Source organism: Xenia sp. Carnegie-2017, unplaced genomic scaffold (genome assembly GCF_021976095.1).
Source record: "Xenia sp. Carnegie-2017 unplaced genomic scaffold, XeniaSp_v1 HiC_scaffold_25, whole genome shotgun sequence".
In the NCBI taxonomy this organism is placed as follows: Eukaryota; Metazoa; Cnidaria; class Anthozoa; order Malacalcyonacea; family Xeniidae; genus Xenia; species Xenia sp. Carnegie-2017.
The window spans coordinates 8606653-8622466 of record NW_025813488.1 but is presented as its reverse complement, the minus strand read 5'-3'; the positions used below and the strand labels follow the sequence as shown (position 1 = coordinate 8622466).

The 15814-nt window shown below is 38.6% G+C and overlaps 3 protein-coding genes across 6 annotated transcripts in view; 1 reads left to right on the top strand and 2 right to left on the bottom strand.

Moving 5' to 3' along the window:
• Positions 1-319: 319 nt before the first annotated feature.
• LOC124452526 lies at positions 320-1093 on the bottom strand. The gene has a single exon (XM_047003086.1). It carries the CDS (start codon positions 1091-1093, stop codon positions 320-322), a length of 774 nt encoding a protein of 257 aa, XP_046859042.1.
• Positions 1094-1766: 673 nt separating this feature from the next.
• On the top strand, positions 1767-10755 carry LOC124452788 (serine-rich adhesin for platelets-like). Of its 3 annotated transcripts, XM_047003400.1 has the most exons (12): positions 1767-1961; positions 2079-2669; positions 2743-6503; positions 8033-8194; positions 8268-8371; positions 8441-8491; positions 8590-8733; positions 8863-8904; positions 9621-9700; positions 9791-9885; positions 10122-10176; positions 10463-10755. In XM_047003400.1, exons 1-12 carry the CDS (start codon positions 1910-1912, stop codon positions 10585-10587), a joined length of 5262 nt encoding a protein of 1753 aa, XP_046859356.1. In that variant the 5' UTR covers positions 1767-1909; the 3' UTR covers positions 10588-10755. The 3 variants fall into 3 exon arrangements, 2 of the variants coding, with proteins under 2 accessions (XP_046859356.1, XP_046859357.1); XM_047003401.1 differs by lacking the exon at positions 10122-10176; XR_006950874.1 differs by lacking the exons at positions 9621-9700; positions 9791-9885; positions 10122-10176; positions 10463-10755 and having other exon boundaries at positions 8590-8796.
• Positions 10644-15814, bottom strand: part of LOC124452789 (kinesin-like protein KIF27) — a 21343-nt gene continuing 16172 nt past the window's right edge. Inside the window, exons 18-24 of one of the 2 annotated variants that reach the window (XM_047003402.1) lie at positions 15073-15145; positions 14821-14965; positions 13785-14183; positions 12987-13209; positions 12732-12811; positions 11726-11889; positions 10644-10799 (exon numbers count right to left, since the gene is read on the bottom strand). In XM_047003402.1, the coding sequence (XP_046859358.1) occupies positions 10765-10799; positions 11726-11889; positions 12732-12811; positions 12987-13209; positions 13785-14183; positions 14821-14965; positions 15073-15145 (1119 nt within the window). In that variant the 3' untranslated portion in view covers positions 10644-10764. The remainder of the gene's footprint in view (positions 10800-11725; positions 11890-12731; positions 12812-12986; positions 13210-13784; positions 14184-14820; positions 14966-15072; positions 15146-15814) is intronic. The other variant, XM_047003403.1, reaches the window with a different exon arrangement.

Genomic DNA, 15814 nt, shown 5'->3' with positions numbered 1-15814 from the left:
AAAGCACAACATACTGTAGCTATCTTGTCAAGTAAGCAATGTTCACCATCATCTGCTTGCAAATAGTCGATTGGAGCTATTCCATGACCAAGAATTGTGTATTTCTGACGAACACTGCCAATAACTCGCTCCACATGTATGAACATTAGCTATGGATCTTGTTGTTTCTATCTCTACAGGTGACAGTTGAGCCTTGCCTTTAGTAAAAGCTGGAATCTTAATACTTGCACAGTATAATCCGGCACTGTCTGCAATGTTAAATCCTCTGTCTGCTAGAACTAAGTCACCAGGAACCAGCTTGTTTAATATGCCTGAGTGTTCAGTAATAAATTTGTCTGACCCTACCACCCCATGCTTTTGATATAAACGATACTGTACCTTGTGGTGTAATCCCTATCAGAAACTTTGCAGTGTTATGATGTTTATAAGACGACCAAGTATGGGCTCTAGCTAAAAAATCGGAAGGGCGGTCGATAAATACTTCGAAGCAATCGATTATGACAGCACAAGAAGAAAACCTTTCTCTAAAACACATTGGAAGTGTAAGTCTTAATTGTTCTCTATCTGGCCAATGAATCAGAAATTTCATGCTTGAAAACATAACATCTATGCAGCTTTGAAACACTCTTGATACAGTGGATGCATGAATGCCAAATCTGTAGCCAAGATCTTGAACAGGTAAGTTTAACCGTAATCGCATTAGAGTCAATAACATTTGTTGAAATCTTGTCAAGGAATTTCGCATTACAAGACCTGGACTTATTAGCTCAAGAATTCCCATAAACACAGCCATATTTGGTAGACCAGTGTAGAATCTAAGCTTTTCATCATCAGTTAGATTTTCGGGCGCCAAAGGATCATTAGTAGAGTTTCGTGTGGTTTTTTCTTGAAGCAAATCGATATCGATTGATAGCAAATCGGTTTGCACTTCGATACTTCGTGTGCTCATATACTCGGTCTGTGTTTCTTGTGATTCTGTATCTAGGTTATCAGCTTCTAAACCTTCTCCCATATCATTATTTATGCCAGAATTACATTCTAGATGATATCTTGGATCATTTAGATGACGAAAGTGAGGACCATTATCCACCATTTCTTCCGAGGTTGCTTCCACTTGTTGAGTGCTTATAGCTTGCTTTTCTTTGTTCTCTCCAGTTTGCTCAAATTGAAGACGCCTTTTAGGGCTCTTTGACTAGTTCTATGGTGCCTTGTAAGCGAGGAGGTTTTTGATGGCTGACTTACTGAACCAGATAAGTGACCCATGGCGATTGTTGGAGCCCAGTCAGGATGAGTCGTCTCATATACTGTAGCTGGTTTCCCTGAATAAAAATAATAAACCTAGAGCAACACCGTACAATCAACGCTGAAGATGCGTATTTGAAATGACTTATTTCACAGATACAGTTTACCTTGATGGAAATGAAGCGAGCAAACAGTTACATTTTTTATTTGGCCATTAAACACAGCGTCCCGCCGAATGTTTGAAAGCCATTTTCCACGCCGTTGAAGAGAAATCTGTCTGGTTTTTTCACCCTGATGTGTAATAACCTTTGGTAAATTAAAAAATCTGATATTTTTGTCCCTTTCAGAGCGTTTTCCACAGCCTACAACACAGCAAAACTTTCCCATGGCTCGAACGTATTTTGTTTGTTTTTTACATGCCCCCTATCATGGCGGCATAGTTACGGTTGCTAATCAAACGCAGTAAGTCACGTGTTCATGCAAAGCCTCTATAGCAACAGCAATGGCAGCCATTCCCCCCCCTGGTTACAAAATAGATATGGCGATATTTACATTCATCATGGCCGAACGCAACCGATTGTATTTGCTTAGATTTGTTTGCAACTAGAGAAATATTTCATGAATTGAATTGCTAGGACGTGTAGAATAATGATAATTTCTGATAAGAATGAGAAGAAGGTTCAAACCGGCGCTTGTAGAGTCGTATTGCGATAAACGAGGTTTGCATTGTTTTGTTATTTGTACATTTATACGAGACTTCTCGATCAATATTGCAGTCTTTTTTCGTAAATGCCTTTCTCATCAGTTATTACGAAGCTTTATGCCTTTCTCTTTAGGCAACTCCAAAACTGAAACTGTTTCAAATGAAAGAAGGCGAGCTCGCTTCAAACCAAAAGTTGCAATACTCTCATCTTCTCAAAAGGTTACTAGTCAGTCTTCACGAAAATCTCTGCAATCAAATCAAAAGGAAAATGAAACCCATGAAAACAGTTCAACTGCTGCTAAATCCGTTTCCTCTACCGTTGTGCCAAGTAGCAATGGTCAACAACCTTTGTGTGATATAGCTACAAAACTACAACATGATAAAGATAATTTCTGTAAAAACATTGATGATGTATGTGAAACAGTGGCAGGAATCAACAGTCAACCTATATCTCATGGCAGCCTATCTGTGGACTCTGCTGCTGGATCTCCCACAAATCAATTGGCAGTTGCCAAGCAACATGATGCAAGTTCATCAACAATGTACACAGTATCAAACCATTTTCCCAAGACAACCATGTCAAATATTCAAAACACTGAAGGCTTTGACTTAACTCAAACTGGTTCGAATTCAAAAGTTTCAAGTCATAGGGAAGAAATTCATGCACATGTTGAAGATAATACATCATTGAACAATCAGAATTCAACTGACTTTGCTGATGAAGGTATGTTGAAAGTTTTAAACTTAAACTATACAGATGCAAATAAAGTTGTTAACATTATTCTTTTTTATTAAAGATGAAATAGCACCAAATCCTCTGCATGTTTCTAGCCCACTGGTTTCTAATCAGATAAGTGAGCGGATTTCCAACAATGGTATGCTAAGTCTTGCAACTTTGACAAAATATGACAGACCAAGTGTAAATCATAAGTCGTCTAATCAGTTGACCAGACGAGAACATATTAAACCAAAAGTTAGCTTACAAACAAAAATGTCAAGGATATCAGACAATGTCCCAACACCTCTTGTGTGCAATAATACGTCAATATCTCAATCTGAAAATGTTTCAACACTTCTATCCCCAAGAACTGCCTGCATATCTTCTCAATCATCTGAGGACACTGTTTTCCTATCATCAACTACAAATGTTTGTACTTCATCCTCAAACAATGATCCTTCAATTGAAGTATCCAACCTTCCTACATCATCCATAGATGTTTCCATACCTCCATCATCCAAAAATTCTCTTCATAATCTATCATCCAATAATACTGTTTCTCTTTCAGTATTGGACAGTAATACACCACCTTCTTCATCGAACAGTCAATCTACAGTTCAGTCTTTAAGTGATACTGCTACACTTTTATCATCTAACATTTCTCGCACACATCCATCATCCAAAGATCCATCCACACTTCCATCACCTAGTAATACTAGTGCACTTCCATTATCCAAAATTGCCCCCATTATTCCCTCATCCAACAGTCAATCTGCATTTGAGTCTTCTAGCAACACTGCTGCACTTTTATCAAGAAGCATTTCTCCCACACCTCCACCATCAATCAATCCATCTTCACTTCAGTCTTCTAGCAGGGTTTCTTCAAAGAAATTTCAAGACGATTTGGAAATCAGAGCGACACAGGATGACACGAATCGAGCGATTCAATCATTTGAAGCGGCAAATGGCATTTCAAGTTTTTCTGGAAATAAATCTACCCGTTGTGAGTCCCTATCGATCAACTGTAAGTCCTCGAGACTTGAAGCTGAAAGTCATGTTAAGGTTGCTAGCCCTCTTGTTAGAAGGGCACGTTTTAAACCAAAAGTAGGAGTTCCAAAGGTGACTTCAAATGCTGCTACGGAAAAGGTTAGTCAAAAGCTGGTTGGACTTCGTCGAAACAATTTTCCATCAACTGACACAGTTCATCGTATTGACGACAGCAATACGTCCGCTGAAAGTCCAGTGACGTCACAGAGTATAGATTCGACACCATTAAACTGTCCACCACTTGTTGAGGATAGAACAATTGTTTTTCAACCAATGGACACCGAGGAAGATGGCAAAGAAGCGAACGATGACTCTAACTTATGCTACCTTGTTAATGCTGATGATTTATTGAATACAATATTGAATGAAGTGACCATTCATTCCGTCGATCAGTCTTCGAACACGTTAGAGGATGGATCTATGGATATCTCTGCAGCAGTAGTCCACCGGGATGATATCGTATCCACCGGGATGAAATCGTATCAGAGTACAGTGGAAGGTACTTTAAATGAAACTTCTGACCAAATGTCTAATTTTGTTGATGAATCCCGTAATGTCGATACGCGGGCAAGCTGCTCAAAACAAAGTGTCTCACAATCGGGACTTGTAATTAAACGTCGGCGTGCTGGAAAGAGGAAAAAACCACCGACTTTTGCCGAGGAAACTGTCGTATTTGATATATCTAGTCTACCCATAGCGACCAACATCGAGGTAGAGCCTGAACTCACCGGTCAACTTGATCATCCGTTGTTGGAACTTCCGGAAGACTTGATTAAAGAAGATACTGGAAATTGTTCGAAAAATTCCAGAGAATCGTCAGGGACCTCGTCAACACTGAAACAGCGAGCACGAAAGAGATACACCGATACACGAAAAGTTGTTTTATCAAGAAACAAAAATCAGGCATCCCGTTTAGTTGAGGCTACCGTATCATGTGGTAAAGACGATGCGGTTCGTTTAGGACAAAAAACTTCGATTCATTCAAGTGGCAGCGTTAGCAGTGATGCGGTTCGTTTAGAAGAAATCACTTCAGTTGAATCAATTGGCAATCTCGAAGATGGTATGGATGATTTAAGGATGACTACAAAAACCATACCCACACTAGGAAATAATGATATAACATCAGCTAGGGAGAACTGTGAAATGGCATCATCAGGGGATCGTGGTTGTACCTCGTCACGTGCGATCTGTGTTAGTGAACCTCAAAATAATGCAACAGTTGATAACTCAAGTTGTCAAAATTTAAGAAGGCGAACACGAGTCGTGCCAAGGATTCAAATTGGTAGAAAATCAAAGGTATCGAAGAACCAAAAAGCTCAAAATGCTGCCGTTGCTCATAGTGACAGGACTGATCATGATTCTTTCACCACAAATACAATTCCAGATGGAACTTTGAATGTTGAGACTGGACAGGCTGACAGCGATCTCAGTGGAACAGCCAGTGCCGTATTGAATGCGGATGTAAGGGGAGCCTCTACCGATTTAAACTGGAACAATGAAATTCCCGCGCAAACAACAAAGGCATTATCGCCGTTTCGCGTAAGTAATGGTACAACTAATGATAACAGCGCGGTTTCTTCTTCTGCTACGAACTCAAAATGTCCGAGTCCCTTCAGTGGTGCTGTTGTGAATGCGGAAGAAAAGAGCTTTGAAATGTTAAGTGGCATCGACGAAAATGGTGGTCCTTCTAATGAATCGCACAATGTTGCCTCTGTCCTTTCTTTTGGAAACGACCATACAAGTGGGGAGAAATCTATGAGACATGAAACCACGGATGAGCCTCCCGTATCCGGCGTGGTGACATTACAATCACCAATACTAGGGTTGTCCCTTGGCATTTCAGAATCCACCATTGAAGATTCCATACGAAGCACGTTGGAGTCGTTACCAAATACGAACGAATGTCAAGAATGCCCAGATTTAGTGCCCAGTCTTAAGACTGTTGGTGATAATATGCTGCAACAAAGAGTTGGCACATCGCTAACGCAACCTGGTACTTTGGAAGATAATGTTGCTAGAACAGTAAGACGCTTATCACAAGAAGCTTTGATAGAGGGTTCACCGCAAACGTTGCCAGAGGATGATCGAACAGCGGGCATTGGAAATGACGGAGAAAACGATGAAACCTTCTCGTCACGCGTTGCTTCGGGTAAACGACGAAAAGAGCAAGCTAGTTCAAATAAAGAACTAAAGAAGTCGAATACGCCGAGATCTAAATTAAAACCAAAACCTACTTTACAAAGGAAGCAGAAATGTCAAGGAAAGGACAGGGAGTCTATTAATGCTGGTAAGGTAGTGGGGGATAGTTCTCTTGTTCAAAATGGGACATCCGATGATGTCAATGATCTAAACAGGACATTGCAGGACAGCAGTACGTGTATGAATGAGCCAGTGCCGAATACATGCGGACAGATACAGACTTCATGTCTATCGGAGAACACATTACAAAATAATTTTGTTCCGCAGGACAACGTGGAGGAATGGGTAGAAAGTGGTTGCCCGAGCAACAGTTGTGTGCAACTGGATACTTCGGTTGCGGACACCATATTGCGTAATAGTTTGATCGAGAACAGTCTTATGACGCAGGAAAGTACCGTTATAACACACGAAATAGTAAGTAACTATGATCCAGACGTATCCACTCAAGAGACCTCGACGTCTAAGTCCAAGAAAGGTAAAGGTAAGACTCCCAAACCGAAAGTTCCCAGGAAACGAGGGCGAAAGCCTGCAAATGCTAAAGATAACGAAAGCTGCAATCAAACAGATCAGGGAAACAACGAGGAAACGCGTGAAGTAAGTAATGTTTAATCATCTAGAATGTATTTTTTTATGCGGTAAAAATGTACAGCAAATGATAAACCAATCAAAAGGCTATTTTTTTACATTTCAAACGATGTTTTTGTGCTGAGAGAGACAGTGAGACAATGAGGAAACGCGTGAAGTAAGTAATGTTTAATCATTTAGAATGTAATTTTTTACGTGGTAAAAAATGTACAGCAAATGATAAACGAATCAAAAGGCTATTTTTTTTACAACATTTCAAACGATGTTTTTGTACTGAGAGAGACAGTGAGACAATGAGGAAACGCGTGAAGTAAGTAATGTTTAATCATCTAGAATGTATTTTTTATGCAGTAAAAATGTACAGCAAATGATAAACCAATCAAACGGCTGTTTTTTTTTTTGCAACATTTCAAACAATGTTATTGTGCGAAGTAAATACGTGCAGGACCAATAGGCAAGTTTCACCCACACCTGACTTCGATGTTTCCTGAATTATTGCTACTCGACCAATAACAGCGAGACATACCAGTGAACTCCATATATATATATATATATTTGGAATGATAACGACAATACATTTTATAGATATAAAATTAAAGCCAAAGTCCTAGTCCTAGTCTCTTGCGCGGTTTGTACGTCAGTTCCAGTCCTTCAAAGTCGAATATTCACGCGGTTTGTACGTCAGTTTCATTCCCCTGAGTGCCAAACATACACGGCCAATATAAATTTGAATACAAATTTCAAAAGCATAAACATATAAACAACATCACGACAAACAACACACGAGGCCAACTCCTCGCAAAAGGTTATTTTTTACAGCTGAAACTTTACTACAGGGAGTTCGTTGTAACTTACAACTTGTAACGAGGAAAAGCCAACTGAAAATTACACTGTTTGCTAAAAAGACAATACAATAGAAAATATGATGAGAAAATATTCAAGCATAAATTTTTCTTTCGTCGGAAGGTAAACTTTCAGACAGTGTTTGTCTTTTTTGTCATTTAAGTGGATTTAAAGATCTGTTTTTCCGAATTAAAAAAGAAACTTGAATATCCAGTTTCATAAAAAATATTGAGTCTATAACTCGCATTTTTACTTTTTACAGAGCGATTGTATTTTTCATCGATTTTGATAGTGCTTGAAACTTGAAATACTAAATGGTTGTCATCTCGATATCAATAATTGAATATCCTTAAAGACTTTGATATGTTTTAAAGGAAAACCGCAGCCTAAGAGCAGATCGACTAAATTCACCTCATCTTGCTTCTCGATTTATCACTTTGATTCACTTTCCGTGAACCTTTTCATTCCAAAAATTTCGTTATTTTTACCCTCAGATCAAGATCCGAACTCTACCATTACCAAGGGACAAATGATTTAAAAAAAATAAAATGAACACGCGAGAGACTAGAGCCTGACGTGTGATGACGAATGATGACAACAAATATTTTTTGGCTTCGGTTATCATTCCAGTTATTCAAATGTCGAGTTCACTGAGACATACTTTTAGGTCACTGTTCGATTTTTTCCTTTAACAGTCAGGCACGAGCGGAACAGCTACTACGCCCACTGTTGACAATCGACATGGAACAACTGCTTCTCAAAAGAGGCCGAGGGGGCGACCGAGAAGCTCCAATAAAACACCCAATCCGAACTTGCAGAACAACACTGCTCCAACTGTCGGGAGACCTCGAAAGAGAGTTAGTAATCACTAAGCATCAACTTTCAGAACAGATTGAGTTATCTCCTGTTTTAAATCCCATTGTATTGTAGAAAAGGAAGGAGCAATATGAAGTTCGAGAAGATGGAGAAGTTGACGTCGCGAAGATGAAAATAAGCGACATGATCTATTATAATCCTCTTACGAATCCAATGAAGTAAAATTTTTCCAAGACGTCCATTACAATTTTGACAAGATAGTTTCACTGTGCGTTATTCCCTTTTAGTTTCGCTGATGAAAATGAAACGCCGACGTCGTTTTTTGCCGGTGGTGCCAGGTGCTTATTTATAAAATATTGTCAAGCATGCTTTCGCATAGATGCCATGAAATGTGAAATTTTCGTAGTATCTAAATGGAAACTTATTAATTTAACAGTGCAGAAAGTAGACAGTCTGAGACTGTTTTGCCCGCGGTCGAAACGGATTCTAATGAAAATCGAGGAGAAGCGAGCAAAGCCACTGTTTGTGCTCCTCAAGTAAGGATTGACGCTGACGGTAACATCGTATTAGACGAAGAAAGGTGAGAAGTTCGCGTACACTGCAGAATAATTTTGCTCTTGGGTACAGCGTCGGTTGTCATACAGTACGTAGGGTTTAATTTTACTTATTTTAATTTCCATTTGTGAATTTCCACTTGTGTTATCTTTAGCATGGTCATCGATTCGACGCCCGTTCAGGACAATTTGCAAGGGTAAATTCAATTCCTTTATAAAAGAATCCATTGCATGAACCAAAAACGCGGCGCATACGCATTTCGAGCAAAAATTTACGAATTTTTCCAAAAAACGTGTGCAGCAGACTTTTAATCGGAAGGCCGTAGGGGGGGGGAATTATTCTAAATCACTTGCTTGAATATATTAATGTAGTTGTTTTAATGAAGTACACAAGACCAGCATAGCAGTATTTGAAAATATGGGAATTTTCAATTATATTCGAATGCACACGAAGTAACCATGAGGTTCTAATACTGTTGTGTTGAACTATACCTCGTGTTGTTACAGAAATCTCAAATATGGTTTTGTGCTTATGTAAACCGAGAAAATGCGAAAGTTGGAATGATCATTTCTTCCAACATGCAGAGGAGACAAACATTTTTAATTTTCAAATGATTGTCTCGGCAACGCACGAGTTATGTATTTGCCTTACAACGTGGGCATTGAAAGCTTTGAAATGAAGTCTGAAGTCTACTCTCAATTTTACGTCTCTTGTTTTAATTCAAATATCGAATTTCAACTTTCAAGATGACTATATTCATCGGAATCTGCTTCTTCTTATCAGTGAACGCTCATGTCGCTACTTCTGTACCACACAATAATGTAAACTTTTATCGTGTGCTGTTATTATTGTACTTGAAAGAGTTCGTTTCTCATTTGTGTAATAACCTTTCGACGAAACTGTTTTTTTTAGAGAGGTTGTTTTTGAAAACGCGGATCAGCAATACAACGCGTTGAAGAGGAGAAAGAACATTGAACGATGGACAAAAAAAGGTGTAAAAATATATTAATAGACACCGTTTCGTTCGAACGACAGTGTGGTTGCTATTGTGAATCAACGGGTTGGGTTTGATTTTCTTTTAGAAACTTTGTATTTCTACGAAGTATTAACTCAAGTTGGCACGGATTTCAGTTTAATGGCGAAGCTCTTCCCGAAAAGAAACCGAACCGAGCTTAAAGTACGGGAAGAAAATATGTACAATTTCAACGGATTTTAAGGCTTCCCCACTAATATATATGAACAAAAGGCATGGTAGCAATTTACTACATACCTTGCTTTCGAATAAAGCAAAATTTGAAGTGACATCCTTTCGAAATAGTTTTGGTTTAAAAACATATTTGTGCGATTAAAATGCAAACCAGTCAGAGAAGCGTTTAACATTTTAAACCAACATACCTTTGCTTTCTTCCGCAGAAAAAATTCAAGAGGGAAGAAAAAATCAACCGAGACTTGATAGATAAAGCTTTGAGTACGTACTTCCTGTATATGTTGTACTTTTTTTGCTTTTTATACGAGCCATATGTAGTCGCTGAAAGTTCCTCCTCGTGTATGTTTTACTTTCCTTCGCCTATAACTTGCTGCATGCATAAATTAAATTATCTCGAAGAATTTGTTTTTCCCGCGCTATATTTAGCCTGATTTTAGGGCTTATCTCAAGTCTTCGTCTGCCGGCGTCCGTAGCGCATTGTGCACACTTCATGTTGCCGGTTTTTAACTTATCGCTTTCATTTTTACGGCTACATTATCTACCACAGGCCAAAGAATACCAATTTCAGCCGACCTATTCGCCGACTGCCTGGAGGAAACAGAGGAAGAGATGCAGCGAAATCTTATGGATTCTGAAACGGCTGACCCTGTAGCGCAGGCTAGAAGGAAATAACACTGTATACAGCTCAATACAGAGTGACAGTTTTAACAATGCGTGTAGTATAGAAATAGTTGATGTGAATAAATATAATCTACGTATTGTGTTCTATTTATAAAACAGATCGCGTTAAAGGATACATTTGTACAACTTATATGTTAAATAAAAAGAATTGAAGCTATAGATGATCACTCAAGTCCATGGATTTCCGCTTTGTTCAATTGAATCTGTGTTGAAAACAAGAAAAGAGTTAGTTAGGGCCTGATCATATGGAGGCGAGCTGGCGCGGATAGCGAGCTAGCCCGATGATTTCAAGGAATTGAAAGGAGCCAAAACTTCAAGGGTAAAAATTACAACTGTTTGCGAAGCACCACACGTCATTCCGGTTGTAATTCTCAATTGAGGGCAAATTGGTTTCAATTTTAAAAGTTTTGAGAAGTTATTAAATCAGAATATTGTGAAATTGCTTGAGAAGATTTATCTGATGATAAGTATCGAATCGTTTCCATTTGCCAAAATTATTTAACGCTTGGCTGAATCCCGGCTGCAGGGCTCATGAATCAGCCCCTAAGATAAACACGTAGCTGACAATACTTTATGCACCGTGAGCTTGACATAGTGATCGTGCATTGCAATGATCACAGTACGTCTACTTCTAGAGGTCTTCAATTTTATTTTTTCGATGCACCTCGAAACTAGGAAGGGCATGCGGTATAAATAATATTGATAAATTGATCCTGAGCAAGGATAGATTTACTTGGGGAGCGGGGGAGGGAGAGATGGTCGCGCTGGACGGCCAAACCCTACTAGTCTTGGCTACAGGTGGTCCAGAGGGGTGTCAATTTCCTTATGAAATATCAACGAAGCAAAACCAAATGTGATTTTTTTGTTTAAGGCCTGTTTCAAACGTCGAACTTTACATGAACCGAATGCATTAAAGACAAAAGAAAATGAGATAAACTACCGCATTATCTTTTGTTTTTAATGAGTTCGGCTCATGTAAAGTTCGACGTTTGAACTGGGCCCAACAAGGTTCATTTTCAAAAAATACCCGACATAATTAAAACTATAAATCAGAAAAGACTTTGCATGGCAAAATCCACAAAATAGCCACGGATAGCTTATCTAAACTCAACGTGTATATGGCAATTACCTTGCAGCGAAATCACTTCGACAGATTTTTTCTGACGAGGTGAATTTTTTACCGACGATCGAACGACAGATACCCGATCGACGGACGATTTTCGTGTCGCGTTTGAAGAGGTAACATCGGACTTCGTCAAGGGTACGACGCGACGGACGGATAGTTCTTTTTCGCTACAAATATTGCAAAGAAGCCCCAAGTCAACAAATCTTGTGTTGCAAAGAGAAACGTTTCACACGTTAAGGAGCAAGCAAAACGAAAAGTTTGCTGTTAAAATTACTGTTTCATCGAACAGAAAAGTGGAGTTTCTAAAACGGTTTAGTCGTATCTGTTTCAGTTCTTAAAAGTTATGGAAGTTTTATAAAAAGGAAGTGACATCAAATTTCATAATGGATTCACTTCAAATTTACAATATCCTTTTGTTTCCAACCCTCTTTTGCATGAAATAGCTATGCGGAATTTCGTATCAATAACACTTCACAATGACAGGAACTCTGTTCTGTGGATGTGACATGTCAGCAAATATTCGCAATAGTTTAAATTCTCATTATGCAATATGACGTCACTGCCTGTATAAATCGGGCATAACAAAACTTCAAAATCTTGAGAATGAAAAAGCAGGGATGGATTTAGGAGACGAGGGGGTGCGCAACCCACTAGCCTTGGCTAGAAGCGGTACAGAAGGGGAGCAAATTCCATACAAAATATTAATATACCAACAAAAGCTAAAACAACTGTCAAGCTGCCCTTTTCCCAGCGTCACAACTCAAACCCACAAAAAGTACGACATGTGAATGACACAACGACACCCAAAAAGGAATCACAAAAGTAATCGAAACTAGACTAACCGAACGACATCTTGTAAAAACTAGAGCACACACCCCCGTACAATATCATCCAGGATCCATCCGTGACGAAAAAAGACATGACTTAACTTTTTTAGAAAGTCTACTGTTATTTTAAGAGTTCTCTTGGACGAAAACTCTTGTGAAAGGCTTTTTAAAGGGAGTTTTACCTCAATTGTCTAAGATCTTTACGAGATACACGCACAGGAGTCGTACTTGATGGATGTCCATTATCATTTCGCATTACGTTCTAAAATATGTTTCAATTTAAATCTCTAACATACACGTTTACTGGTAGCACACGATAAACAATGTTTTGGATTTTGGTTCGACATTCATTTAACTGAATTGAAATGATGGCGGGGAAACGTTTTGACAACAGGGACCGATGCGGTTGATCGGAGACTCTACATAATATTTAACACCTTAGAGTTTCGTACGGTCGAATTTTGCTCTTGCCCAGCGGACTCGACAGGTTGTTTCAACTCGCTTTGGGAAGGAGCCTCGCTTTGTGCACTGCAAAACTGAATCGAGTCCAATCCTCCATCGTTACCAGTCAACTCTCGCAGTTTTCGCTTTAAATCTCGACTGATTTTCTTGTAATAGTACAAATCTTTTTCCAGCTCGCTTATGCGACTTTCCTTCTTACTAAAAATACAATATGAGAGTTTGCTCACACACGGTCGCAAGAATAATTATTTATCACCCATAATCCGCATTATTACGCATGTGATTACCATATTGGCAGGCAGTAAATTGCATTTGGTGACCAATAAGATTGACGATATGGCAAACGGCAGCCAGCAAACTAATTAAATATACAGCAGCCAGTTGCACAGCGAAGTAGCCCTACTGTATATTCCTATACTGTGATCCTACGGATCCGACCGAGCACGCCCAGGGGGGAGGCGAGGGGGCGTTTTGCTCTGGGTTCATTGAATTATAATAGACTATATTATACTATCTATTTATTTCAATGTCTGGGACCCTAACCTGCCAAAGGGAGCCGACTTGGAAAAAAGACGAAAATGAAAACACTCGTGGTAGTGTTGACTTTCATCACACGTTGCCTATATTTCATGAAGTCGCAAAGGGTTGAGAACATGAAGTCACAGGGGACTGAGAAAACAAATTTGCACCAGGCCCCACAGTTTCTCTCGGCGGCTCTGATATCGACTGTGACCTATATTCCAGTCGTCTTTCACTAAATCATTAAGACTTACCTGCCATGTTGCTCTAATTCATTGACTTGTTTCATATAAAACTGCGCTTTATGCTCAAATTCTTTGGCCTGATCAGTTAGCCTGCGCTCAGCCCGCAAATCGGCCTGTTGAAATCCTCGCTCAAGTTCTCTGATCACGCGATCTTGCTCGTTCACACGAAGAATTAAGTCTTCGTGCTCTAAGCGTTGCTTTCGCTCGATCTCGCGATGACCGATCACCTTTTGAAAATATTTCGACAGAAGAAAAATGGCATCCTCTCGGCCTAAACTATTCAGCTTTGTCATGAAGCCATTCTCTGCCATTTCAGCATTCAGTACTTTTCTTTGCTTGTCAATGAAGTCCGTTTTGAACTCGATGGCAGCGTCCAGCGCTTCAATGCCCTCGTTGTACTCTAATAGTCTGTAATCGAACGGTGGACGTCATTATAAATAATGGATAAGACTGGATAAATAATGCTATTGTAGGATGGCTAGATCTAATAGAGATATCTACAATATGTACATGTTAAAGTTAATCTCAGTGGATGAAAATGTGTTAATCTCAGTGGATGAAAATGTGTCAATCTCAGTGGATGATAACTGTGGATGAAAATATTATTCATGCAAGATCTCTTGAAAAAACATTAAATGTTATGAAGCATTTTAGAAAGTAAGGGTGATGAAGCAATAAAGATAGCACAAGTCTTATTACAGTTTTTCTTGCATCGACAAACTGTGATAAAGAAGAGTTAGAAATGTCAGATTTCTTCAAGTTGAAACTGGTGTCCGTTGTGTTCGCATGTTGTTGGTGTATGGAAAGAGGAAGTGACTTAAATAAAGTAATTAAATTTTACTTCCGTTTTTTTTCTATTGTAACGTTAATATGCAAAATGTGTTAATAACTAAATATTATAAATTATTATTACTCAAAAGGCTATCTTCCTTCAACTAAGCATCAACATCTTCTCTCAGCATGATTAACTCAGGCCTCTCTCTTTTCAAAACGCAATAACTGAATCTTATAACTTATAGATTTCCTTCCCACGAAATCCACATACCTTCGTTCATCTTCCACACTCAAAAGGCTCCCTTCTCTCAACATAGAATCAAGATCTTTTCTCAGCGTGATCAACTCGGACCTCTCGCTTTTCAAAACGTCAATGTTCTTGCGAAGTTCTTCGCGAGTTGTTTCATCATCACTTTCTGCAAAACAAATGTCCCCGGAGAGTGGATTAGAAATAAACCTTTCGCTCTCCCAACTTTTCACAGTGGGACAACTGCGATTTTTCACAGTTTTATCAATAACGCACCTTTCAATTCAATATCTATCTCGCGAATGCTTTTTTCCACGTTTTCAAGCTGTGTCGACATTCGCAATACGTCCTAGAAAATGAGATATGTTTTGCATCAATTTTCTCACCTACATATACATTTGGTTATTGATATATCCTAAGACATACACTACAAAATACATCAGTTGAACATTGATATATCCAACGACATACCAAGATATACCACAAATATATCAGTTGATCATGCATAGATCCCATGATGTACCACAAATATATCAATTGATCATTGATTCACCCCATGATATACCACAAATATATTAGTTGATCATTGATACAACTTACGATATATCACAAATATATTAGTTGATCATCGATACACCTTACGATATACCACAAATATATTAGTTGATCATTGATACACCTTACGATATATCACAAATATATTAGTTGATCATTGATACACCTTACGATATATCACAAATATATTAGTTGATCATTGATACAACTTACGATATATCACAAATATATTAGTTGATCATTGATACAACTTACGATATATCACAAATATATTAGTTGATCATTGATACACCTTACGATATACCACAAATATATTAGTTGATCATTGATTCACCATTTGATATACCACAAATATATTAGTTGATCATTGATACACCTTACGATATACCACAAATATATTAGTTGATCATTGATACACCCTTTGATATACCACAAATATATTAGTTGATCATTGATTCACCAT